This window comes from Solanum verrucosum, unplaced genomic scaffold (assembly GCF_900185275.1).
Source record: "Solanum verrucosum unplaced genomic scaffold, falcon-dt-bn FXZP01000115.1, whole genome shotgun sequence".
Classification (NCBI taxonomy): Eukaryota; Viridiplantae; Streptophyta; class Magnoliopsida; order Solanales; family Solanaceae; genus Solanum; species Solanum verrucosum.
The window spans coordinates 381,977-407,587 of NW_026020680.1; the positions used below are offsets into that span (position 1 = coordinate 381,977).

The 25,611-nt window shown below is 34.9% G+C and overlaps 3 protein-coding genes across 3 annotated transcripts; 1 reads left to right on the forward strand and 2 right to left on the reverse strand.

The window, feature by feature from the left end:
- Nucleotides 1-1,680: 1,680 nt before the first annotated feature.
- LOC125812300 (eukaryotic translation initiation factor 2 subunit gamma-like) lies at nt 1,681-15,037 on the forward strand. Its single transcript, XM_049491811.1, has 9 exons — nt 1,681-1,817; nt 4,532-4,680; nt 4,835-4,896; nt 11,833-11,945; nt 12,023-12,125; nt 13,075-13,302; nt 13,396-13,614; nt 13,814-14,074; nt 14,408-15,037. The coding sequence occupies exons 2-9, from the start codon at nt 4,575-4,577 to the stop codon at nt 14,708-14,710; spliced, it is 1,395 nt and encodes a 464-aa protein (XP_049347768.1). The 5' UTR covers nt 1,681-1,817; nt 4,532-4,574; the 3' UTR covers nt 14,711-15,037.
- A 3,029-nt stretch (nt 15,038-18,066) lies between these two features.
- On the reverse strand, nt 18,067-21,473 carry LOC125812310 (UDP-glucuronic acid decarboxylase 4-like). The gene is made up of 8 exons (XM_049491822.1): nt 21,197-21,473; nt 20,792-21,095; nt 20,394-20,536; nt 19,650-19,729; nt 19,429-19,512; nt 19,174-19,248; nt 18,991-19,083; nt 18,067-18,287 (listed from the first exon to the last, which is right to left on the reverse strand). Exons 1-8 carry the CDS (start codon nt 21,471-21,473, stop codon nt 18,078-18,080), a joined length of 1,266 nt encoding a protein of 421 aa, XP_049347779.1. The 3' UTR covers nt 18,067-18,077.
- A 729-nt stretch (nt 21,474-22,202) lies between these two features.
- On the reverse strand, nt 22,203-24,593 carry LOC125812290 (uncharacterized). The gene is made up of 3 exons (XM_049491799.1): nt 24,403-24,593; nt 24,201-24,291; nt 22,203-22,615 (listed from the first exon to the last, which is right to left on the reverse strand). The coding sequence occupies exons 1-3, from the start codon at nt 24,467-24,469 to the stop codon at nt 22,480-22,482; spliced, it is 294 nt and encodes a 97-aa protein (XP_049347756.1). The 5' UTR covers nt 24,470-24,593; the 3' UTR covers nt 22,203-22,479.
- Nucleotides 24,594-25,611: the final 1,018 nt, after the last annotated feature.

Below are 25,611 nucleotides of genomic sequence, written 5' to 3' on the forward strand. Positions count from 1 at the left end.
ACCCAATGTCTTATCCATATAAAAGTGTGTTAGGCCAAAATATGATGGGACTTGAACCCAAAATCTTATCATCATGACGCATCGAGACTTTAATCAATGTCTTACCCTTTTGGTGCGATGAAACTTGAATTCACCGTCTTACTATCAATCAATGACATAACATGTCAAAGTACATCAAAACTAACCACCAAGCCTTTTTTTTAATTTATCACTTTGGACAATCATGTATTTCCTTGAGTTTTGTCAAACTTTTATCATAACCACCGTTATTAAGGATTCAGATTTGAAATCCTTAAACAAATCAACCATATGTAATAACAACAAAGAAAATATTGTTAGTATAAATGACATAAACTCTTAATGATCCATGAAGCTTAAAAATAAAATGAGTGATTAAAGCGATCAATAATTTAATTGTTAGTATGTGTCAAATAGCGTAGTAGCAAATCATATAACATTTGTCACTAATGTATTATGAACGACGAACAAAATATTTCCAGATCAAGATGATACATATTGTAGATCATGAAAAATGCTCACCATTATAACAATATTAATATATATTAGTAAAATAAATTGAAATGTATCTCTTCTTCTGTTCATAATTAAATTATAGAATTACTTCAAACTTCATATCAAAACATTAAGCTTCAAGTTGTAAGGATTTCATAGATCTAGAAAAAATAGAATAGTATTGATATGTTTTATCTGATTTTCTCTGACTAATGATACAAACATCATTTTAAAGGCAAGTAACCATTAATTTGAAATTTAATAAATTTCATCTAATTTAGAAATGATTGGAGTTTTAACCACAGAAAAAGTAAACATTATTCATAATTTGTTATGTGAACACATTTATTCTATAAGTGCCTTTTGTCTTTTATCCACATTTATGTTCTATTGACAAACTATTATTTTAATGTGATAAACAATCTATCAATATATACTTGCAACATATTATGTACCTTCAATTTTCTCAGAAACAAAAATAAGATTCCACTTACCCATGATGATAAAGATTCAGAAAGACATGGTATGATAATTTATAATGACCTTCTACAATTAAATCATCCATTAATTCTAAGTTTCTGATTGTTTGGCTCTTAAATCTTGTATCAAAAGTGAATTTTTGACAACTTCCCTGGCAAGGGATGTTGCCCTCACTAGCCTATACCTTTGATTTCCATTAACAAAGAGCTCCCTAAGTTAGGTAAGACTCTTAACACCAAGTTTATGCATCAACTTTGTTAAAAACTTATTTGTTGATTTACAATCATTCTAGTGCAAAATATCTTTTATAAAATTATATGTCTAGATCAACTAGCTTAAACATTTTTCTTAATAAAAAAATAATAGTGCTAATAACGTGTTATAAAATAAAGACAGCATACTAAAAATTAAATAAAAGGAGCAAAGAAAGAAAAAAACAGAGAGTAGAAATAAGAGTAGTAACTATTTAAGTGTATATTCATTAACCATTTGTAGTGTCTTTTATAGACACAAAAGAATAATACATTACTTGGAAAAGAAAACTTTCTACAATAATTTTACTTGGTCATCAATTTACCACAAAGTAAAGCTTACATGGCCATCCATTTTTACAACAATTTGATATTATTTGGTTTTTGAGTGTTGAATCTGATAATCAAGGTAGTAAAACTATGAAAATATTTGAAAGTAATGGATCTTTTTGTAATTTAATTTGTAAGAAATTGGTGGTATCAAAGTAAATATTATCAGCCAAAATTACACCTCACGCGTTCTCTCTCATTTGCATTCCGACGGCTGTCCCGCACCGTTTCCACTCTACTCCGGTGAGTCCACCGTCCTTCCTCCGTCGACGGCGTTGCCGCTGAGCTTGTCGTCTCCTACAAAGCTTTTATTTTCCAATCGATTTTTATTTTGTTGTCTTAATTTCACTGTGATTTTTCTTAGTCATTTGCTTATATTTGCTGTTATAAATGTATTCTAGTTTTCATTTGATTACGGAACTCTAATGGTATTATTTTGTGTAATGATAAAGTACTTGGCGATGATATTTTTGCGATTAGGGTTTTGTGAGTGTTTTAATCTGTAGTTATGCTCTCTCGCTTATAGAAATCTGTTAAGTTTGTTCGTCAGTTCTTTGTTCTGGCTGTCTATGCTAATTGGAAAGCATACGGATTTCCACCATTTTTTTCCCGGATGTGAATTAGGAAACAAAAAAGCTGTAATAGATGAATCATCAATGGTAGTCCGTGCTTTGATCTTGTGACGATATTGCATTTCTGTTAACATACAGTTTTGTGTTCACAATTGCATATAGTTTGTGCTTTGTTTGAAATATTGCATCGGATGATGGAAAGGACCCTTATCCACCATGCTGGCAAGTAGGGGCTTATCTTTGTGATTTGCGATGCTTGCTTGCGCCTAATGACTAATTCTATTCCGAGTGGAGGCACAAACAAAATGAGAGAGTAAATGTAGGAAGGGGGAATTTTCTAGTATCTTTAATTAATTTTCATTTTGAGTGGTTTTTTTGTTCTCTTATTTGGACTGAAAGAAAAAAGAAATTTCCCTAATATATGTTGCAACAATGTAGTTTCTGGCATTTATGTTTGTTGCACTGCCGTGTGGTCTCCTATCAATTGGGCATGTTTAGCAAATTTATAACAAGCTCTATCAACTCTTAAAATACCTCGTATTACTGATTTGATATCTTGGAAATTATTATTAATTCCTCTCCAATTGGAATGTGTTCGTTTGATTATTGTTTAGTCGATAAGGTTCTATCTTCTACTACGTTTGCAACAAGTTTCTGCTATATATATATATATAGTTTTTTGGATCAGGTAAGTAGGTTTGATTTGAGTTAGCTCTTGTACAAAATCACATATCTCCAACTAAAATTTAAGGAGCTTAAAAGATCCAAAGATATATGAGAACTATCTACACTATTCAGTTAATAACCAAGCAAAAAGAGTAGGCAATCATCTATCTTTCAAAAATGTAGTAGGGAGTTGAGATCCCATTAGTGCAACACTATTTTGTCTGTTTACAAATGTCCTAATTATGCAGGCATGAACCATTAGCTACAGCCCTCATAGCCTCTTTAAGGTTGCAGGACATTGCCCAAGCGACTCCAAACAAGAACATAATCCATACACACTTTATTACTGGATAATGCAAAATAAGTGGTGTACACTTTCACCCTTAGGGGTGGCCCAGTGGTTTGGGCTTGGGACTTCCATGTTGGAGGTCTCAAGTTCGAAACCCCTTGTCAGCGAAAGCAAGGGGTTTGCCTTCTGGGTCGAGCTCGTCACACCGGGTTTGCCTAGTGTGGGTTACCTCTCCTATGTGGTTTGCGAGCTATTGCATAGGAGCGGGGGATTTACCCTGTGCGCACCCAAAGGGTAGCGGCTGCGGGTTTCCCTTGTCATAAAAAAAAAAAAAAAGTGGTGTACACTTTCTGTTGTATATAAAAAATATCTACTGCACAATGCAATACCAGTTCTTCTCAACTGTCTTGAGTGTGAGAAGCTCCCCTGATAGCTATCCAACTAAGGCATGCTATTTTTGTATGGATCTTGGTTTCAGCTTCAGGGCCATTTTTCAATCACATTTTACATATAGATATCCTCCCATAACATTCCTTTACTGTGAATTGTCCCGTCTCCTTCCCCCCAATACAATCTGCCATTTTCATACATCTGAATCTGAGTGCCAGAAATTCCCGCATGCTATTTATCTCCAAATCCTTGCAATTCCTTCTGAAATTCAATTCCAGGAGTGGCCTTCTCTCATCTGATGGAAGTAGCCTCTGTATTACTTGCAATTTTGAAATAGGACAGGGTAATCCTCCTTCAAGCTATTATTTCCAGCCCATTTATCCACCCGGAATAATGTTTGTTTTCTATTTCTTATTCTGATATGAATTGTGGTGTGCTACTGAATTCATATTGCCTACTAATGTATTTCTATGGTCCCATACCATGGGAAGAAGAACTGATACTAGTACACCAGCAATGGCGGAGCCAGAATTTTCAATAAGGAGGTTCAAAATTTAAAAAAATAGACACACGAAGTAGCCGAAGGGGGTTCGACATCTACTATATATATCTAAAAAATTATTTTAACCATGTATAAATCATATAATTTTCCGCCGAAGGGGGTTCGGATGAACCCCCTCATAATAGGGTGGCTCCGCCACTGTACAACAGTATCTTCTCCTCCATGCTTTGCTTCGATGATCTTTCTCCGTAAAGCTTCCTCTTCATTCTTGTACCTCCAATGCCACTTCATCAGTAGGTTTTTGTTGTGTATTGCCAAATCCCGAATGCCAGAACCCCACACTCCTTCTGTAAGTGATTAAAATGAGGAATAAGAATGGAGTGATATTCTTCTCAGTCTAGCAAAACAATTATTCTTAATGAAGTTCTCTTATTTGTGATTCTATACCTTGTGTTTGTTACTAGACTGCTTGGTTTTCTCTTGTAAGTCACCTGCAATTTTGTTGATGACGTTCTCTATCTTCTGTTCTTAATTACAGACTCACGAATTGCTGACCTCTGAATTATCGAAGAACAGCCAAAATGTCTCGAAAAGGACTGATGGAGCAGGACCTGAGTAAGTTGGATGTAACACAGCTGCATCCACTTTCTCCTGAAGTGATTTCTCGTCAAGCTACGATCAACATTGGTATACTGTCTGTTTAACCTTTAGCTGCTTTGTTCTTCTGTATTTTGTGTATTGGAGTAAAATATTCTGATTTTTGTCTCTCTTACTTCCTTTTTCTGGACAAACACTTTTACACGTTACAGGAGATGGTACTGAATTTAATTTCATTTGCCAGGTACCATTGGCCATGTGGCTCACGGAAAGTCAACAGTTGTAAAAGCTATATCTGGTGTACAGGTACATTGTTATTTTCCGACTTATAATGGCATTTAGTTGAGGTGTACAAGGTTTGTTCTTTTAGTTCATAAGATTCTTGTTGGATGTCAGTGCCTCTTTTAATCTACTTTTTCTTACCTGGTTACAAAGCATACGTTGATCTTACTAAAATATCACCACAGTTTCGTATTGCACCTTTATTGTAGATAATCCATTACGAGTATAACCATACGTTGACCGCCAACTATTAGTGTTTCATTTCTACAATTGCGTTGTTGGTTAATTTTTTGAAAGAAGCTTCTTTTTGAGGGTTTCTCATTTTCTTTTTGTTCTCTTATGGTGAACAAAGATAAACTCATTGCAGTATTTCCCTTAGATAGCATGGCGAAGTATACCATATGGGTTAAGTTGCTACATGAGATGGAGCCTATATTAGACATTTCGCTAGCCTAACAACTTTGAGGTCTTTGATGATATTCATGTGTTTGTAATTAGGTAGCTCTCAATGATTGCTTTGGCATGGTGATTTATTTATAGAAGTAGCATCACCCCAAAGAGTTCCAAAAAAAAAAAAATGCCGCCATTGCAAGTCATGTAAGAGTTAATAAAGTCAACAATGGACAAAGCATCATATACATCTAATGGAGTTGTGTTGCACCAACGCCTAAGCAAGAATATATAATTGTTCTTCATGATAGGTGCAAAATCTTCTTCCTTCTCAGAAACCTATAGTTCCTTTCCTTCCAAATGACCCACCAAATAGCAAGTGGGATGGTGTCCCAAAGGGCGCTAATTATGTAAACCCTCTCTATGCTATCCTTGAAGGAGCTCTGAAGGGTGGAGCCAGAAATGCACCACTTAAGGCATGTGATGTGGAATAAGAGGGTTATAGCTAGGCATTGAACTTGCAGTGAAGGGATAAATGATTGTTACCTTCCTTCTTTTTTGCGAAGGCTACATTTGTTACACAATTGAAAACCTTTCTCTAGAGCTTGTTTAGGGAAAGACAAGCTTCATTTGAACTAACTAAGAGAATCATTTAACCTTGTGTGGTGCCATGTTCTTCCAAATGGATTTTCAGGGCCATTGTGGGTTGGTGATCAGGTTAGCGAGCAAAGAATTGAAGTTCTTCACTGTGAATGTACTTTGAGGAGCCTTTCCACAGAAATTAGTTTGGATATTGTTTGGGTTGAGGTAGTAAGTTAAGCATTTGCAACAAATGGAGGAAAATGTCAAGTTTTCAATATTTAGCTATTGTAGCCAATTGATTAGAATAGTAGATAAATAACTCTGGAAAAAGATTCTTTAGTGGTGGATGGCCAAGCAATGATTCATGGAAGAATTTAATTTTGCCCATTGCCAATTGCTAGTTGTGAATTTACCAAGAATACTTCCCATAAGTCTGTAATATGCTTTTAGATACTCAACCGGAGAGGAGGGAGAGTAGGTTTTGTGACTCAATGGTTCAACATGCCAAACTTAGAGACAGTAAAATTCTTCACAATTGAACCTCCAAATCCATTTGTAGCACTCATTCCTAAGAAGACAAAGAGCAAAGGAATTGAGAGATTTTACGCCTGTTAGTTTGATTGGTAGTATATACAAGGTGATTTCAAAGGTGTTGATGGAAAGACTAAAGAGATTGATGGCTAAGATGATGGACTCACAATAATGGCTTTTACCAAAAGGAAACAAGTAATGGATGTTGTTTGATAACTAATGAAGCTGTGAACTCTAGTTTCAAGCAAAAGAAACCAAGAAATTTATGTAAATTAGATATTGAAAAGGTATATGACCGTGTTATTGGAGTTTCCTTCCGAAAATATGGCAATGAATAGGGTTTCAGTAGAAATGGATTAGCTGGACAAAACATTGCATTTCTACTGTCAGGTTCTCCACTACCATAAATGGATCTTCCGAAGGATTTTTCCTTGCTCATAGAGGTTTTAGGCTGGAGGTCCTGTGTCTCCCTTTTTGTTCATATTAGCTATGGTCTATGGAAGGGCTCAACTACATGGTTAAGACAAGAAAATTAAATGGATAGATCAAGGGTTTTAGGGTGGCCAAGAATGGCTGTAGCTGCTGGGAGGTTACGCATCTCCAATATGTTGATGACTCTTTAATCTGCTGTTATACAAAAGAAGAACAACTGAGGTTCCTAAGAGTTATTCTGGTCCTATTTGAAGGCATTTTAGATCATGTGTACACATCGATTAGAGGAAGAGCCATCTTATCTCTATCAATGAAGTAAATGACATGGGGCATTTGCAATGCTTATGGGAGGAACAATAGTGTCATGCCCCAAACTAGGGGAGGCGCAACAGACACCCGATACTTTATTTAACCGAGCAAGCCACTGAAACATAATGGAAAGGGAACATCGAGGGTCGACAAGGCCATCACAATCAACTGTTGAAACAATAACTGATAAAGAATATCTTGACCGACAAAGTCACAACAATATCAATGGCATAATGAATGGGCTGGCAAGGCCAACATAAGTGATAAAGAACTATCAAGCCGACAAGGCTGCAACTGAAATCATATATACAATAAGCCGACAAGGATATAAAAATGGATGCTTAGAAGACCCAACAAAGTATGTCCACAAGTCTCTAAGAATTCTACAACTCAACGGGTTGGGAATATGCTCCAAAGATACTTACAATTATATACAAAACTCAAGTATGTAAAACCTATAGATATACCAACAGCTCCAAGAAGAATGGAGCTTACAATCCTCAGCTGAGACAACACCCCCATTGCAAAGGCTGATCAAGACATCTGTCTGAACCTGCAACACGAATGCAGCGTCCCCAGGAAATGGGACGTCAGTACGAATGAAAATGTACTGGTGTGAAGGGCGGAAAGTAGAATTATAAATAGCTGCATTAAAAAGGATAATAGAGATACCACCTTAAATTGAAACTCTGATAGCCTCCATGGCCAACATCTGACCTTATAGTAATTAAGTATGCATGATATGCTCGTGTAATCGTGTATCGTGAAAATATATATATATATATATATATATATATATATAGATGCAATTGAATGGCATACCCAACCAAATGCTAGCAATGGTGGTGCCTTTCGGTAGCTAACCGACATCATATTTGCCAACTTGTGGTCATCTGTACAATATACATAGGCTTTTGGGTAAATAGGCCCCCTTCCCTTCAATTATAGCTCGAAGCAAAATGCATAACATACCAGGATATGTTATGAACTTTTTATGCACATAGTAGGCCATAACAAGAACTTAGCCAATCTTGGCTCTTCTGTACTCTTATTCTCATAATCTTGTAATCACTTTCGTATAAGATACAAATGTCTTGCAGAACCTCGTATACTTTTAGAATAAACATGAATACTTATCTCTACTTTAGAAAGGTAACTTAAACCTGAAGATGTTCATAAGGATCTTAAGGTGATGAAAGAATCTCCTCATGAATTTATTTAACTCTCCTATGTCCATTTAGGCTTACAAAACTCATAATAGACTTAAAGCTCTTGACTCGACTTTTAACTTTAAAAAATTAGTCCTTTAGGAACTCAAAAGAAGACTGACAGGCTTGACTTGATTTATAAATGACTCTAATTTGGTAGTCGTATGGTCCTTTTTAGAAACAAGATTTCTTGACAAGTATATAACCAAAAGAATAGAGTAAAAGATTTAGTATTAGTATTGTTTTCAAATAACATTTTCGTAAATGCTTCTAACAAGAAAGAATTGTTTAACAACTCCCTTGGATACTACATAATAACTTTCCAATATATCTGCCAAACTTAACTGTCAAACTGACTTCACAATATTATAAGGGTGATAATTATACGATAAAGATACAAAATACAATCAGCTGACATCCCAATGCCCTTCATAGAGGGTCTTCCTAGCAACAAATAGTAAAAGAAGAAATGACTCATTCGACAATTTGTAACGTTCAAGATTCGTGCAATATGAAAAAGAAGGATTTTGCCTTAACATACCTTAAATACAGGCTTGAATAACTTGATGTATTACTCGATTTTCTTTCAATTATCAGATAGAGTCAAGAATATATTTTTCCACTAAAAATTCTCCTCCCTGCATGCATATGCTTATATATATATATATATATATATGGAAAGAGAAATGTAAGAAAATTTGTATAAGTTATATATGTATAATGAAAATAATGGGGAGGACTTTTGAAGTGAATATGTATATATAGATTTCATATGCTGCAAAAGGTCACATGACCGACAATAATTTAAGTTCCACATTTATTTGTATGATCATATTATAAAATGCCTAGTTAAAAATGATATATGCCACCACCTTCACATTTAATTTCGCTGTACTCTCCCTCCACTTCCACGTGGAAGTGGAGTGGCACATTAAGATCTTTCTTTTATCCCATTATGTATATGTTCGGGTATTGCGTAGGTTCGTGATAAAATATATATAAATTTTTAAATATATCATAATTAATAGAAAATTATTTTGAACAAAGCCTACCACAAATAATAATAATTTATTGACATAACAAGACTTACTATCTCCGTTAAAATGTTACTAATTTATAAAACTCTTATAAAAATAATACATACACAACTATATCGTAACTAAATAATTTTTATAATTATTTAGGACATTTTAGGAAGAAACTAAAAACATATTCTTATCAAATTTTAATTTAAAACTAATATTTTCAAACACAAGCGATGTTACAATAAAATTTTCAAACTTAGGCTCGTAAGCCTTCTATGCGAGATAAAGGATGTGTTACAAATAGGTAATTTACCTACTGTTTATTTGGGCGCGCCATTGGGTGCAAAATCCTAGTCCAAGGCTATATGGAACAATGTTGGTGAGAAGTGTGAAACAAGTTGTCTAGATGAAAATATTAATATTTATCTATGGGAGGAAAACTTCCTCATCAACTCAGTCCTAGACACTCTACCAAGTACCAACATATCTTATTTCCCATTCCAGTAGGGATTGTTCAAAGGATTGACAGACGCAGAAGATCCTCTTTATGGCAAGGAAACAAAGAGAAGAGAGCTTTTCATTTGGTCAAACGAAAATCCCTGATAGGTGGTAAACCTCATGGTGGACTAGGAATTTGGAATCTGCAGTTGCAAAACAAGACATTCTAAGATAAAATGGTAAATGATGTATTCTCAAGAAACTCAAATATTATGAGTGTGATTAAAGCAAAATGTTGAGAGGAAGACAAGTAGATGTCAAAGGAAGTTAATGCAGCCTATGGGGTCAGTTTGTGGAGATCCATGAGGACTCTCTGGTCTGATATGAAGAACCAAACATCAATTGAAGTATCCAATGGACACGATATATTATTTTGGAGATAATTGGCTAGGGGATGAGTTTTTTGAGGCTCTTTTCCCTGATATCTTCTGTCTAGTGCAACATCAGCAGAAGACAGTAGCAGAAGTGACTCCTCAAGATTGGCTATAGTATTTAGTAGAATGCTAAATGATTGGGAGGTGACTAGAGTGGCTGAATTTTACAAACAGTTGGAATAATTTAAAGGACTACAGAATGAAAGTAACAAATGTGGTGGCAAGGTCTAGCTCGAGTGGCAAAAGGTGGAGGATTTGTGGCTTAGGTCACAGGTTCAAGCTCCACACCATGCAAAGCGAAGCCCGGTATTTAAGTGGAGAAGGGTAGAGGGGCGGGCCCATTATCTACCGAGTTTAGAAGGCTATGATTGGTCCAAAGGGCGGGTCACAGGTGGATTTCTCGGTTATAAAAAAAATGATGAATCTATCTAACCACCAAATTGCTAATTGGCCATGAAAGCATATATGAAGAAATTTAAGATTTCCATAGAGTAGTCTGTTGGTTACTAAACAAAAGAGGCTGTTTTGACTCATGACAATCTCATCAAGAGAGAATTTCGCTTTGTTCAAGGTGATACTTATGTTGAGAAGAAGCAGAGACAGTTAGCCATCTATTCCTACATTGCAATATAACAAATCAGCTATGGAAGGTCTTTATCAAAATAAGAGGCATTCTTAGATATTTGAAGTTCTTTTATGTTGGGTTGAAGCAAGAGCTCAAACAAGGGACAAAGATAGATGGAGAACTGTCCCATACATGCATATGGTGGATAATCTGGAAAGAAAAGAATTTCAGATGTTTTGAGGGCAGTGGGCCAGTGGCAACTTGCTGCAAAAGATCAAGTTTTGAATTGTATTTGGCTTTTTTTGTTTTGTTTTTGGTGTAATCAGTTCTACACAGAGGATACTGTTACAATTCTAGATGTTTTAGGTTCTACCTAGGTCTTGACCCTTGTTGTGGCTCTTCAAATCTCGAATCCCCAAACCTCCCTGTTTCTTGTATTCGTGTTTCGTGTGACTATTCTCCTTGTTACTTTGCCATAACTCATAAGTGATCTCTGCATAGTTCTTCAATTCTTTTGATTACGGAACCCAGCATTAGAAACAGAGACATGGTGTATGTAGGCAATGAGTCCAGAACTCTGTTATGAGAATCAATCTACTATGTAAAGAGAGATATTGCCGTCTTCTTTTTGGAGAGTTTCCTTACACACCTCTCTAGTACACCATCCCTAATGGAAATGGAATGGACTAATCAATATTGCACCCAAAGTGTCAGCCAAAAGATAAAAGGCTGATGGGTGGTTGTCTGGTGACTGGGTTCTAGAGAGAATGGAGAGCCTCTCTCTCTCTCTCTTTTGAGTCTTAAAAACTCACACATGATCCCAACAAGTCTTTGTTTCTACTTAATTTTCCTTGTGCAGGCTGCTTTCTTAATATTGGTATATTACTATGTCTATGCATGAATTGTAGGAAGCCTAGAGCTAACATTAGTACTTACAATAAGAATAATATTTCACAATAATTGAAAAGCTGAGAAGATGTTGCTTTGGGTGGCTTTACACTATTATCCTTGAAAGTAACCATTAATTATTCCCCTAAAATCTGCAGACTGTTCGTTTTAAGAATGAGCTAGAGCGTAACATTACCATCAAGCTTGGATATGCTAATGCGAAGATTTACAAATGTGAAGAAGAGCGCTGCCCTAGACCCATGTGCTATAAGTAAGCTCTTAAAATTTAGAGAAAAGTGTACTTTTGCTTCATCTGATTTATTGTAAGTTAAACAAAAATCCTTTCAGGGCATATGGAAGTGGAAAAGAAGACAGTCCCACATGTGATGTCCCTGGTTTTGAGAGCTGCAAGATGAAACTGCTGAGACACGTGTCCTTTGTTGATTGTCCTGTAAGTATTTCATATGCCAATCTACTGTGTAATCTTGTTTGCATTTTGGAGTTGGTAAGGTGACTAACCTTTGTTGTATACAAGTGGGAATATACCATAGTATATCTTCTTAACTATATCTAAAACATTTTGGACCCTTCGAGTTTTAGGTGCTTATCATATTGTTCCGTTGACTGAAAACTTCTGCATTCTATTTGATGGTTTTGCTTTCCAATATCTGGGCCTGTGTGGTTTGTCAGTTTATCCTCTCTTGTCTATTTTTAGATACTGTACTCTTTAGGTGTTAGGGTGGAAGCGAATGGCATTTATATCATTATGTAAAAGGTACTTTTTCATAGAAGAGGAATCTATTTTTATGTTTTAAATTACCATTGGCCTGCTTAAATTAAATGGAATTGTATTGTATCTCTTCTCGTTTTTGGTGTAAAGAACAAATTGTAGATGATGAAGTAAATATAGTAGATTTCCTAGGAGAACTGTAAGTACTTGTTTCTTATTGTTTAGTTCTTTTGTAGTCATGTTTTTGGAGGTGGCCAGCATACCCTTAATGCTGAGGAATACAAAGTTAACAGTTTCAAAAACATAAATAAAATAAAATTACCATTGGCTGCCTTTTGTTTTCTTCAAACTTTTCCGTTTTAAATTACCAGTGAATGTTTCCGCGTAATTACGGTGAAGATGGCTGAGCATCTATTCTGCATGCTGTTTATATTGCATCTTTTTTGTCTGTAATTCTCTTTCTGTCTTTCTCACGGGTAGTTTGCAAGCATACATTTCTTTTCTTTTTTTTTGGTAAGGAAGTTGTTGATTGGTATTAACCAGGCATAAAACTTTCCCCTACGTTTGGTATTTCGTTAGCTCTTTAGGTTTGTTGTATGATAAACTAGTCTATACGCCATTGATTTTTTTGGAACAAGAGTATGTGTTTATTCTGTGACTTTTGCTGCAGGGTCATGATATTCTCATGGCTACCATGCTTAATGGAGCAGCCATTATGGATGGAGCATTACTTCTAATTGCTGCCAATGAGAGCTGTCCCCAACCTCAGACTTCTGAACATTTAGCCGCAGTCGAAATTATGAGACTCCAACATATAATAATTCTTCAAAATAAGGTTGATCTTGTTCAGGAAAATGTTGCCATCAATCAGCATGAAGCTATTCAGAAATTTATTCAGGTTAGTGGTATACAGTATCGGTTAGCCTTGCACTCTTTTTGTGCTTGATCCACGAAGCTATATAATGATACTGTACTTCAACACCATGTTCAGGGAACTGTAGCAGATGGTGCCCCAGTTGTACCAATCTCTGCTCAATTGAAGTATAACATTGATGTTGTTTGTGAATATATTGTGAAACGAATCCCAATTCCTGTGAGGGATTTCACTTCACCACCAAATATGATCGTTATTCGGTCATTTGACGTTAATAAACCTGGTTTTGAAGTTGATGATATCAGAGGTGGCGTTGCTGGTGGCAGTATTTTAAAGGTATGTTGCTTATTTCCTTTAAACTAGCGAATACTCTATGCTCACAACATCTCCGCGGTCATAGAGCTTTGTGATTGACCTGACAGATTCTTGTTTTTATCATTTACCGTAGTGGGGTGCTTATTCTTACCTGGACATTTAAGAAAATCTCATAGCAGCAGTTACATACTTGGTGTCAGCAGTTCAATTCTTTGTGCAGGGTGTGTTGAAGGTAAATCAGCTGATCGAGGTTCGTCCAGGTATTGTTGTCAAGGATGAAAGTGGCAACATTAAATGTACCCCCATATATTCAAGAATTGTGTCACTGTTTGCCGAGCAAAATGAACTACAATTTGCCGTGCCTGGAGGCCTTATTGGAGTTGGAACAACCATGGATCCAACACTGACACGTGCTGATCGATTGGTGGGACAAGTTCTCGGGGAGGTTGGATCACTTCCTGAAGTTTTCGTCGAACTAGAGGTAAATGACTTCTTCAGAACAATCCAGAATAGGACAGTTAAAATGTGACTGGTAGATATCTCCTATTAACTGTTTTTTAGGTAATGAAAATGTTACACAAGTTTTGTACTCTGTTATCTGTTGTAAAGAATTGCCATTTCCTTTTCTTAATTTATTGTTTTTGAGTTAATTTATAGTTAAGTAGACCCTACCCAGCCCCACTTTGTGGGACTACACTGGGTATATTGTTGTTGTTATAGCTAAGTAGGCTCACTTGTTAGATCCATTTAATTTTCTAAGGCCATATGCTCACATATCCTTCATTGAATCTACCGTTGCTCCTTTGTAATGCAGGTGAATTTCTTTTTGCTCCGTCGTCTTTTGGGTGTGAGGACAAAGGACACAGAAAGGCAGGGTAAAGTTTCAAAGTTGGCAAAGGGAGAAATCCTTATGTTAAATATAGGGTCTATGTCAACTGGGGCTCGCGTTGTAGCTGTTAAAAATGTATTTGCGAAACTGCAATTGACGTCCCCAGTGTGTACCAGCAAAGGCGAAAAAATTGCTCTAAGCCGGAGAATTGAGAAGCACTGGCGTCTTATTGGTTGGGGTCAAATCCAAGCTGGTATTACTCTTGATGTTCCACCGTGCCCCATCTAAATGAATCGAAATAGTCAGTTACTGAAAGAACAGGGATAAAGTAGTGAAACAGCATAAGACAGTATCATATGTGGGAAGGCAGGCAGCTGCTGGGAACAATTTTCGTCAGGTGGAGGAGAAAACAAAACATTATTTGGAGTTTTCGAAACTTCATGATCTGCAATATTTTACTTTCCTTGCTTGTGACATTTTTCTTTCTACCTCTCATTTTCTTTGCCTTGTTGGAATGGTGTTGTACCTTGTGTAATTCATTAGTTGGGGTGGATGTTAAAATGAGTTCCATCAGAAATATTGAGCTAGCGGCAGAAAATTTGAACCACCTTATATATTCTATCTCTTTGCATCATTTCAAACTTTGGAAGACAAATCTGTGTTGATATTCGTAAAATACTCTTTTCTTTTTATAAGACTAATTGTTGAGTGGTGTTGCTAAAATAAATATCAATCACTTGGTCATGCATCTGCTAAATTAAATTTATGTCCAGTGCATAGTATTAAAGTTTTATGTGCCAAATATATAATGTGAAGAATTATAACTGCTAGATTTTTGTGCTAATTCATCTCCTTAACTCGAGTAATTAGGTATTAGTGACCTGGTTGATTGAATGGTTTTACAGGTATCCCTGCAATTATCAGCCGGATCTAAAGATGAAGTAAGTATGAGGAGAGGAATAACGGCCTAAACAATGAAAATATCAGGCTGATTCATCTTAGTTGCGTTTATTTCAGCTGAAACAATTGGTAATAATGAATGTCCAGTAAAGATGTCACTAGTTGTTTCACCATTATATCTTGTCAAAACTCTTAACTCTTGATTACAACTGTATGTTACCATTATTGACTTCTCTTTAAATGATTAAATTTCCATACAAGTAGCTAGGGGTGGCAAAATCAAACTCAACCTGCTCAATCTGTCTAAGTTTGAGCGGGGTATTGACCCACTCATTTGTTAGTTCAACCCATGTCATAAGAATCAAGTGGGGTTCATCAAAAATTGTGTATACAACATTTAGCATGTAGCCTTGTCATTCTGGTGTTTGAACCTGCAGTGCCCCTAAAAAAGGGATGTGAGGACATGTGATATAGTACTTATATGTAATACTATAACATAGAATGAAACAAAAGGAAATACATGAAGGGAAAATGACCACCCAAAGCATACTGAATGAAATGCGAGGAGAATCAAGAAAAACCGACTTTAGAATAAAATCAATGCTTAATCATTTACATAAGATATTAGTAGTTTTAGGCGCTTGTCTTAAGAACTCACACCTTCTTGGTTAACAATAGTTCTTCCAAAATATTTATGTGATAAAAGTTAGCTCAAGGGTTCATAATCATGGTTTATATTTCATCATCATGTACATCCTATCGTAAAATCATAACGTTCTTACTTTTGAAGAAAAATCGCAATTCATAGTTTATCATGTTTTCTTGGTAAGAACAATGAAATTCATAGAATAGGAACATAATAAAAATCTAAGTTCATGACATTTGGAATGAAATGCATAACATTTCATAGCTTAAGCACTAACATGTCTCATGAAAGAAAATTATACTAGTATGAAGAAATGCAATGTATAAAAGAACAATAATGTTTTCACACAAATAGAGCAAGTCTTGCATACCTTAATTACTTAAAAGGCTTAACACATAAGCAGCCCCTTGAACTTGCACGCTTTTTTTCGTTTAGACACCTTAGAAAGGCCTTTTTCCTATTAAACACCTAATGTATATTCAAAGTGTGTCTATTAGACACACATTGCTGATCTGGCATAGTGAATGTAGTGCACTCATTAAAAGCGCGTGAGAGGTCTCTAATATCTCTCTTCATCCCTATTTTTTCTCCTCTTAACGCTTCTCCTCCATTGCCCCCAACACTGTCATAATCACCTCTCATTCACCTCTTGAAAATGTCCTCTTCCTTCACTTTCTTTGTTAAATCCAGTAAAAAATAAGTTAAATTAAAATGGTATAATTAAAGCAACATTAATCCCCATGGTTGAATTTTTTAAAAAAGTACATGATTAAGCAAAACCCATGAACAAAGTTGCAAAAAATAACTAAATACGGAGTTGTACTATTTGATTTCTTGGTAATTTCAAATTTTGATCATATTTGTTAATGATAAAATAGAGAGGAAGAAGAAGAGAAGATGTTGTTAGTGGTAGAATTATGGAAACAATCGATAACTTTTGGGGGAAAGAAAGGATTGAGCTATGCAAGTTAGTGAATATTGCTTGGGAGGAAAGGGGAGGAGAGATTATGAAATATTTATATAATAAAAATAAAAAGAACAAATAGAGAGTTCATAAAAGTATTAATGGTGGAATTTAAGTTGGCAGTGGGGAGGGGCTTCAAAGAAGATGATGCAGAGGGGGTTGCTGGGTCTGACAAAAAAAATTGTAAAAGATATTTTTCTTAATTTGCCACATGTCGCATTATGATTCACTCTTTATTCATGTTATAGGCGTTTGAAAGACACGCAACTTGCATTTTCCGGGCAATGCCCATGAAGTGTCTGATAGACACACTTTGAGTATACATTAGGTGTTCAATAGGAAGATGGTCTTATTGAGTTGTCTAAATGGAAAAAGCGTACAAGTTCAAGGGTGTGCTTATGCGTTAAGTCTACTTAAAATTAATTGAATAACGACTGAATATTGATGAGGAACTCCAAAACTTTTTACAACTAGTTCTTTGAGAGGGGTTTTTGTGAAAATTTTATTATCGTAGAGAAGAATTGTGTTAAGAATGCATGCACACCCTTAGAAAAATTTAGAAATACTCTGAATAGTATTATCCTGATGTGAATGAGTAGAGGAGATAAGAAAAATTTAGAAATACTCTGAATAGTATTATCCTGATGTGAGTGAGTAGAGGAGATAAAAGTTGTCCTAAGGTACGGAGAAATGACTAAAATTTCTGATGTGTCAAACCTTTGTCCTTAAGTAAGAGGTGTTACAACTACGGACCATACTAGGACTCAGGATCACAATGGTGCAAATTTAATTTTTTCATCAAACACAAAAAATCTCACTATATGCTCAATTGCTCATCGACGTTTTCAAAACTATTGTTCTTGATTTAACAAATACACAAAAAACACACCTTTCAATTCAATTATCCTCAGATACACAAAAACAACACACTCCAAATCAAATATCCTCTAATACACAAATAAAAAACACCTTCCAATTCAATTATCCTCTTTTAACGGAGAATCTTATTCCGAAATAATTATTAATGAAAAAAGAAAGAAAAGTATAGTCAATATATATAACCTATATAAGTAATTGTACGTATTCATCTTCAACTTGTCATCTTTCTTTCATCCATAACCAAATTATGGAAAGAGTACTATTTACTATAAACCAGAATCGAGCTTATCATCGCCAAATATACGTCGTCGAAAGTCATCAACCATGCGAGGTAATCCTTGGCGAAGGGAGACTGTTGGTTCCCATCCTAAAAGTTGTTTTGCTTTTGAAATGTCTGGCTTCCTTTTGTGGGGATCATCTTCTGTGTTTGGTTTAAATTCTATCTTTGCATTTGGATCTATTGTTTCTTGTACTACCTGCAAATAGTAATATTAGTTCATGATACATCTCTCAACCTATTTAAGAGTACTTATTGGGGAGAATTTAATTAAGCAATTAAATTAAGGGTGTTATAATATCTCTAGTTGTCAAAGATGCCACACACTTCAATATAATATCAGAGTCAGACTTGTCTCAATTCTTGATTTACTCGAGGTTAGACACACATGCTATATATTGCTCACTCTTTAGTTGACAGGTGCACAAGTGTTGAGTCTCACATTAGTAGTAGCGGGATGGGGGACTTGGTCTGGTCTTGACAAGTCTCACCTTTTTGCGCTTATATTTGGGGTTGATGTTAGACCTAATATATATGTTCATTTCTTATTATGACACATATCAAAGCAGACAGAGATCTCGAGTCAAGTCTCACAACAATTTATGATTATAAAAGAAAAATAAAAAGAATATACACATGCTTAGCAATGAAAAAAGAATCATATCCACATATAAAAAATGTATTAAGAATATAATTATGTAATTAAAGTATGCTCTAACAACCTAAGCACAATATGTAAACTAATACTAGTACACAAACATACTTGCATCTATAGTTGCTTCCCTAAACTATTTTCATGTCTATTTTAGAAGGGATCAATTGTTTAATGTTTACTCACTTATTAATGATGAAGCACATATCCAAAAGAACATGAGATGCAAAGATTTAATTAGTACTAATACCTTAGCTAGTTCAAGCATGGTAAATTCACCAGGGTTGCCAAGATTGAAAGGACCTACATGATTTCCTTCCATCAACCTCATCAATCCTTCTACCTGTGTTTATTAATTATAATACCAAAACATTAGAGGCCTCAAAAAATTAAGAAAGATCACAAATATGACAAGGAAATATGTGGAACTTACCAAATCAGAAACATATTGGAAGCTTCGAGTTTGCTTCCCATCTCCATAAACAGTTAATGGTTGCTTTCTTAATGCCTGCAAATATATATAGCACACAAAATTTACAAATCCACATGACATATTAGTCGTGTTCATCGACCTCCTTTGTGATTTATTAATGGAAATTTTCTTTTAGATGGACAGAAAAATTTGTTCATTTGTCTGGAAAAATGATCCGTTTTCGATTTATATATGGAAGGATGAAGTAACATATACCTGCGCAACGAAATTGCTCACAACCCGACCGTCATCTATGCACATACGAGGTCCATATGTGTTAAAAATCCTAGCAATTCTAACCTGAAAAAAACAACAATGTTCTTAAATAATAACTTCTTCATATTTGAATTAAACCTTTAAGAAGTTCTGAATTTGATATGTATGCAAGGAATCTTGAAAACAAAATGTACAATTTTTCTTTTAAAATAGTAGTAAACCTCAACGTTAAGTCCTCTATGATAATCCATGGCCAAAGTCTCAGCTGTTCTCTTTCCTTCATCATAACAACTCCGGACACCTGCTCAATCATCAAACTAAGTCTAGTACCGTTAGATAAGTCATAGGATTGGCAAACGAGCGGATCAGATCGAATAAAATATTTGACTCGTCCATATTGAATACGGATTAAAAATGGGTTAACCAACGTACTATCCATGGTTACAGGAATAGTCAAGTGAGAATACAAGTTAAAAAGTCAAAATAAGCTTAGACTCCAATAAAACAACAACTCATGAACAATAACAAGCTGACAAATGAATATAGTTAATATGGATATCTACTTTATTCATCTAGATATCGTTTTTTACGAGATAATAGTGTCATATTTGATCCATTTTTAAATTATCAGTTATGATCAAACTTGCATTTTATGGGTTACGTTGGATTGGATGGTTACTTGCTTTTTCTAACCATTTTGTCAGCCCAATTGATTAAGATAACAAGCTGAGAAGAGAATGATTGAGAATTTTATAGCTCAGTTGATTGACTATCTGAACTTTCATCTTGTTGATGAGTTAAATTTTTACCTCGTAATCCTGTCTCCCATCTCCCATTTTCCCTACCCAAAAAGTTTTTTTAAAAAATAAATTACTTTAGTTACATGGTCCATTGACATGTGAACAAACTATAATGAGAATCTCGATTACAAGAATAATAAAATATGGATGAAGGAATTGACTAACCAATGGGATTAACATTGCCCCAATAAGTTTCAACTTGAGGATGCTGCAAAGGATCACCATACACTTCACTTGTGCTAGTTATCAGAAATCTAGCTCCTACTCTTTTTGCCAGCCCCAACATGTTCAATGTTCCCATCACATTTGTTTTGTGATCTCTATCTACTTAAATCAAGGAATCTTAACCAAAAAATAAACAATCTCCAAAATGCTCCTTATAATTGTTTTAACAAAAAAGGGTCAAAATTATCCTCAAACTATAAAAAAAAACTCTACATGGTAGTCATGGATGGATGAATTTTGAACTCTATCACTAATTTTATTTTTTTAAAAAGGGCAATTAATAGTCATTCCAAGTTAATTTAAAATATCACATGGAAACAAGTTATTAGTAGTAAAAGGATATAATGGTCTTGATGGGATTATACTTGTAATGAACAGGAGAAGCAGGGCACGCCAAATGATAAATGTGATCAACTTCAAGCAAGATAGGCTCCACCACATCATGTCTAACCAACTCGAACTTAGGGTTATTGAGATGGTGCAACAAGTTCTGTTTTTGACCAGTAAAGAAATTATCAACGACAATCACACTATCTCCTCTCTCTATCAACCTATCCACCAAATGGCTCCCCACAAACCCTGCTCCACCTGTTACCAATACTCTCAAATTCTTCCTCTTCAATCCCAACGGCACCTTTCCACCTGCAAAACACTTAATAAACTTATAAAGGTCCATTTTCTTAACACTATTCAGACTTGATATATATTTGATGAAAAATAAATATAATACGTTATTTACATGCCTGCATTAACGTTGCCATGATCAACCAACTCATACGTTATTCTTCGAGGAATCGAAGTTGATGAGACATGATCAAGGGAAACAGAAGCACTGCTGATAGTACGCGGGGAGAGATTAATGATACTGAGTGCGGAAACTGAAACAATGATTCCGATGAATAAACAGATGAGTCGCTGCTCTCCAAGCACGTAATTAACGATGGAAGAAGATAACGCCTTCTTGCTCATCATCATGTGTTTTTTTACACTAGTTTTCTCAAGATGTTCAGCTCCTCCCATGCTGGACAGTTTTTAATTTTTTGTTTTTTAGTTTTCTCAAGAATATGGATCGATGGGTGTAATAAGAGATCCGAAATGTGGGTTGTAAAAAGGAATGAGTCATGGAATAGCTTTGAATTGTTCTAAAGTTGTTACTTTGTGTCAGAAAGACTCAACTAATTAATTAATGGCTTTCTTATAATTAATCTTTCTTTCTACCTATTTAAGCTAACCTTAGCTTTCTTTACTATAGTCTATGTAGATTAAAAGATTCTTTTTAAAATGTTTAGATCCCTATACCTTCTATACTAATCTATATATGTAGATTTTTAAAATGTTTAGATCCCTAATGTATTATGACCAAGTCTAACAATGGTTTTGTTATAAAGTGTTGTTTCTACTCTATTTTGTACTTCTTCATTTCTGAATGTTTTGAAATTAATTGTGGAGTTTTGATGTTATTGAGTGCAATGGCATGTTATGTAGATTTGGAGCATGACTGAAATTGACTGTAATTCTTGTTTTGAAGCTAACTTTGAGTTTATTGAATTTTGTTAGCATCCTTAGCATGATATATATTATCCATCGAGTAACTCCGTTTAAAATATGGATTAATCAATTATTTTATCCATTTTTGCTTAACTTGTTTTCACTAGCTTATATTCAACTTAACCTGTTTGGTTGGCACTCCCATTCCTATATACAACATAGGTACCCAAAACTTTAATTTATGCATCTCTTTTTATACTGCTAAGAAGGGCACTTTCGATGAATCATTATCTGTAAATAAAACACACAAAAATCAAAATGAATTGGGAATGATGTCTGATCTTAGCCAAGAAAGCTACAACTATAGCCACAAAGTTCATTAGCCCTTCAGAAAAGGGACTCGTGCTGGCGTAGCAGCATGCCCACATTAATCACATATCCTAGGGAGGAAACCCAGTACTAAAAATTTGATATAGTAAAGCTTTTCCATACAAAGCTGTGCCTAATCAGTTTGGTTTTTATTCATTGAATTAGTGATTCATTCCTTGTGAGAATGGGCTTGCGGTTGGAGGAACTTGGCAACACGTTCTGCTTTAGCTCCTGAGCTATGGTCATAGTACTCGACAACTGCAGCCCCTGCTAATGCAGCAAGTGTGAGCGCCTGTGCGTGCAGCCTGATTACCAACAAAAACAACAGTTACTCCTGACGAAAGCTCAAAAAATAATAATAAGGCAGTTCTAGTTAAGACGGAGCATGTAACTGTCCCTTCTTCAAGACCACAGGCATCACATTGTAGAGTGCACCAGACTCTACTCTTATAACAGGATAACAAGGCAAGATGTACAAATTGCAAGAATTTTAAAAACAGAGCATTCAAGACCTGTCAAAGTAGGATCTTTTCTCAATACTAGGAACACATGCACATCCTAATATCCTACTAGCTTTCTCGTATTCAACATTATAACCATAAATCTCATTTAACGAGTATCGATACATTCATCTTACCCACCACAAAACTAGACAATCACAATTCACAACAAGCTAAAAGTAGAACAGCAAGGGCATTCGAACATAACACAAGGAGATCATCCATATCAACATAATACAATGAAATATGGAACAGTCAGGGCATTCAAACTTTAACACAAGGTCATCCATATCAACATAATACAATAAACAGGCACGGCACGTACATGAAGTATACAGGTAAGTATTTTCATGGAACCTTGTAATAAGAGCTTGTCCAATAAGAAGAATGTCTAAGCATGGGCAAAAACCCGAGAACTATATTAGCAACTACCCCTTCTCCCCGTCGTGATCTTGTCAAAGTGAATGGGACATATTGGTGTCAGCTTCAAAAATGTGAAGAGTAGCAACCAAAAAAATGAATTTTCTGAAACAGAAATGTTTCCCCAATCGAAAACCAAGAAAAGACAGTTTTTTTGTAAAAATTGATTTTTTTTCTTTCTTGCTGTTTGATGAAAAGCAGTTCTGAAATACAACACCAGTGCTACCCCTCGGCTAGTTTTGCAGATTAAGACACATTGATTTTCACGAGATTGTGGAAAAGGTTAAGACAACCTCCTATGAGAATCTATGATAGTGTCTCCCAATAAGGTTGGTTTCATAAATTCTGGGCATCTTTAACCAAATGAACCGGCGCCTTTGAAATCCAAATACTCAGCATGATTTTTGTACAACATTTGAGTTGAAATAAAAAGAGTAAATACCCTTTCTGAACCGAATTTGGAGGATGACGATGAAAGGAAAAGGGGATCAAAAGTCCTGTCAAGTCCCCCACCCCCAAACTCACTTCCCCTTTTCCAATAAACAAACCCTGAACTCTAAAGTTGAAAAACTGCTTATGATTATGAAGATCTGAAAAACTTCCAAGCCTATGTGTGTGTGAGCATTCTAGAAGTATCCATACCCGAATTCCAGCTCCCGTATCCAGTAGCCCTAAATCTTAAAAATTAGATTTTGCAAAATCCGAAACCAAGTCCGAGCAACTTTGGTTTAACCCACAATCCAAACTCAAACACAGAGCAAAAGACACAGCAAGCAAATCCAACAATTAATATCACTAGGTCCTGCCAAAGAACCCTAGCTCAAAATTGAATAGATTACAAGTAGAACCAATCTATGAATCGGGAAACACATAAACCCGATCGTAAAAATAAAAAATAAAAACTTATGTTTATAGTCGTCAATCCCTTCCGCAATCAAACAGAAATTGGGGATTAAAGAGAAGAAATTACCTTGCATGAATGATCTTAACACTGGTTTTCATGTGGGGTTGAGACCAATTGTAAGCAATTGAACCCGCTATTCCACTAAGCCACAAACACCCTTCAACCAAAAACAAAAACCCAACATCAAAAACCAAAGAACGAGAATATCTGTTGATTCACATAGATAAACCATATCAACAATCAAGATTCAAAACCACAAATGATTTACCAACTGTTCGAAGTTTGTGTTCGACAACCCATTTCCTGACAGATTCCATAGTGTTATTCTCTGCCATTTTGAAAGGTTTTTTGTGTTTATGGGCAGAGAAAAATCTATGGAGGTTTTTATATATGATGATGGTTTTCTCTGTTTTATATATTTGCAGTTGCCAAAAGAGAGTAGAATAGAAGCACGTTACGTTTGTGGAGGTTTTGGACAACACGCGTTTTTAGTCAATATACCGCCTTCAATATGCCCCGGCCGCCAACCGGATTCCCCAAATACTTTCCAATGGGCCTTCTTACTGTCACGCCATATTGGTACGATAAATATTGAATTATTATATTGAAATTGAAATTATTAACATTATGATTTTAATATGATAGAGTATTTGGTAGATATTAATATGCATGTAAATGGATTTGAATATGATATTCATAATAATATCAAATACCATGTATTATGAATATCGAAATGTATAGTTATGCGTATAATTTATGTATATTACTAGTAAATGGGCACGCACTTCGCGCGGTTAGAATATTCTTCGAGTCAATTCCCTAAATGGTCACCCAAGTTTGAAGAATTGCTTTGAAATATCATTTATGTTTCACTTAGGACCAAAATATCACCCAACTATCACTATTTTCCTCCAAATATACTTCAAACCTTAACTTTACTCTCTCCTAGTTGGCATGTCATGATATTAAAGTCTTTTATAAAATAATAGACTTATTCAATTCATCAAACTCATTTAACTAAAATAATAATCTTATTATTTTTTTTAAAATAAAATTATATATATATATATATATAAAAGAAGGAATAAGTATTCACCACAAGTCAACATGTGTTCCAATAAGAAGAGGGAATAACCAATATATTTATAAAAAGAAATGACATATAAAATAAAATGGAGAGAGTATTGGTTTTTCAAAATGGAAAAGGACAAAACACATATAAAATTAAAAGACATATAAAAAAAAATTTGTTTAACTCTCACACATAAAAAGTAACATATGTTATTAAAAACTTTAATAAAAAGTACTATAATTTACAATAAATAATAACTTAAAATATCTACAAGACAACAAAAAAAAGACTAATTTTTGTACTGCTTCTGTCACATAAATTAGGATTGGGATGATTTTAAAATTTTAATTTTGGTTATACATTATAAAATAGCCAAAAATTGAATGATATAATTTTTTTAAAAAT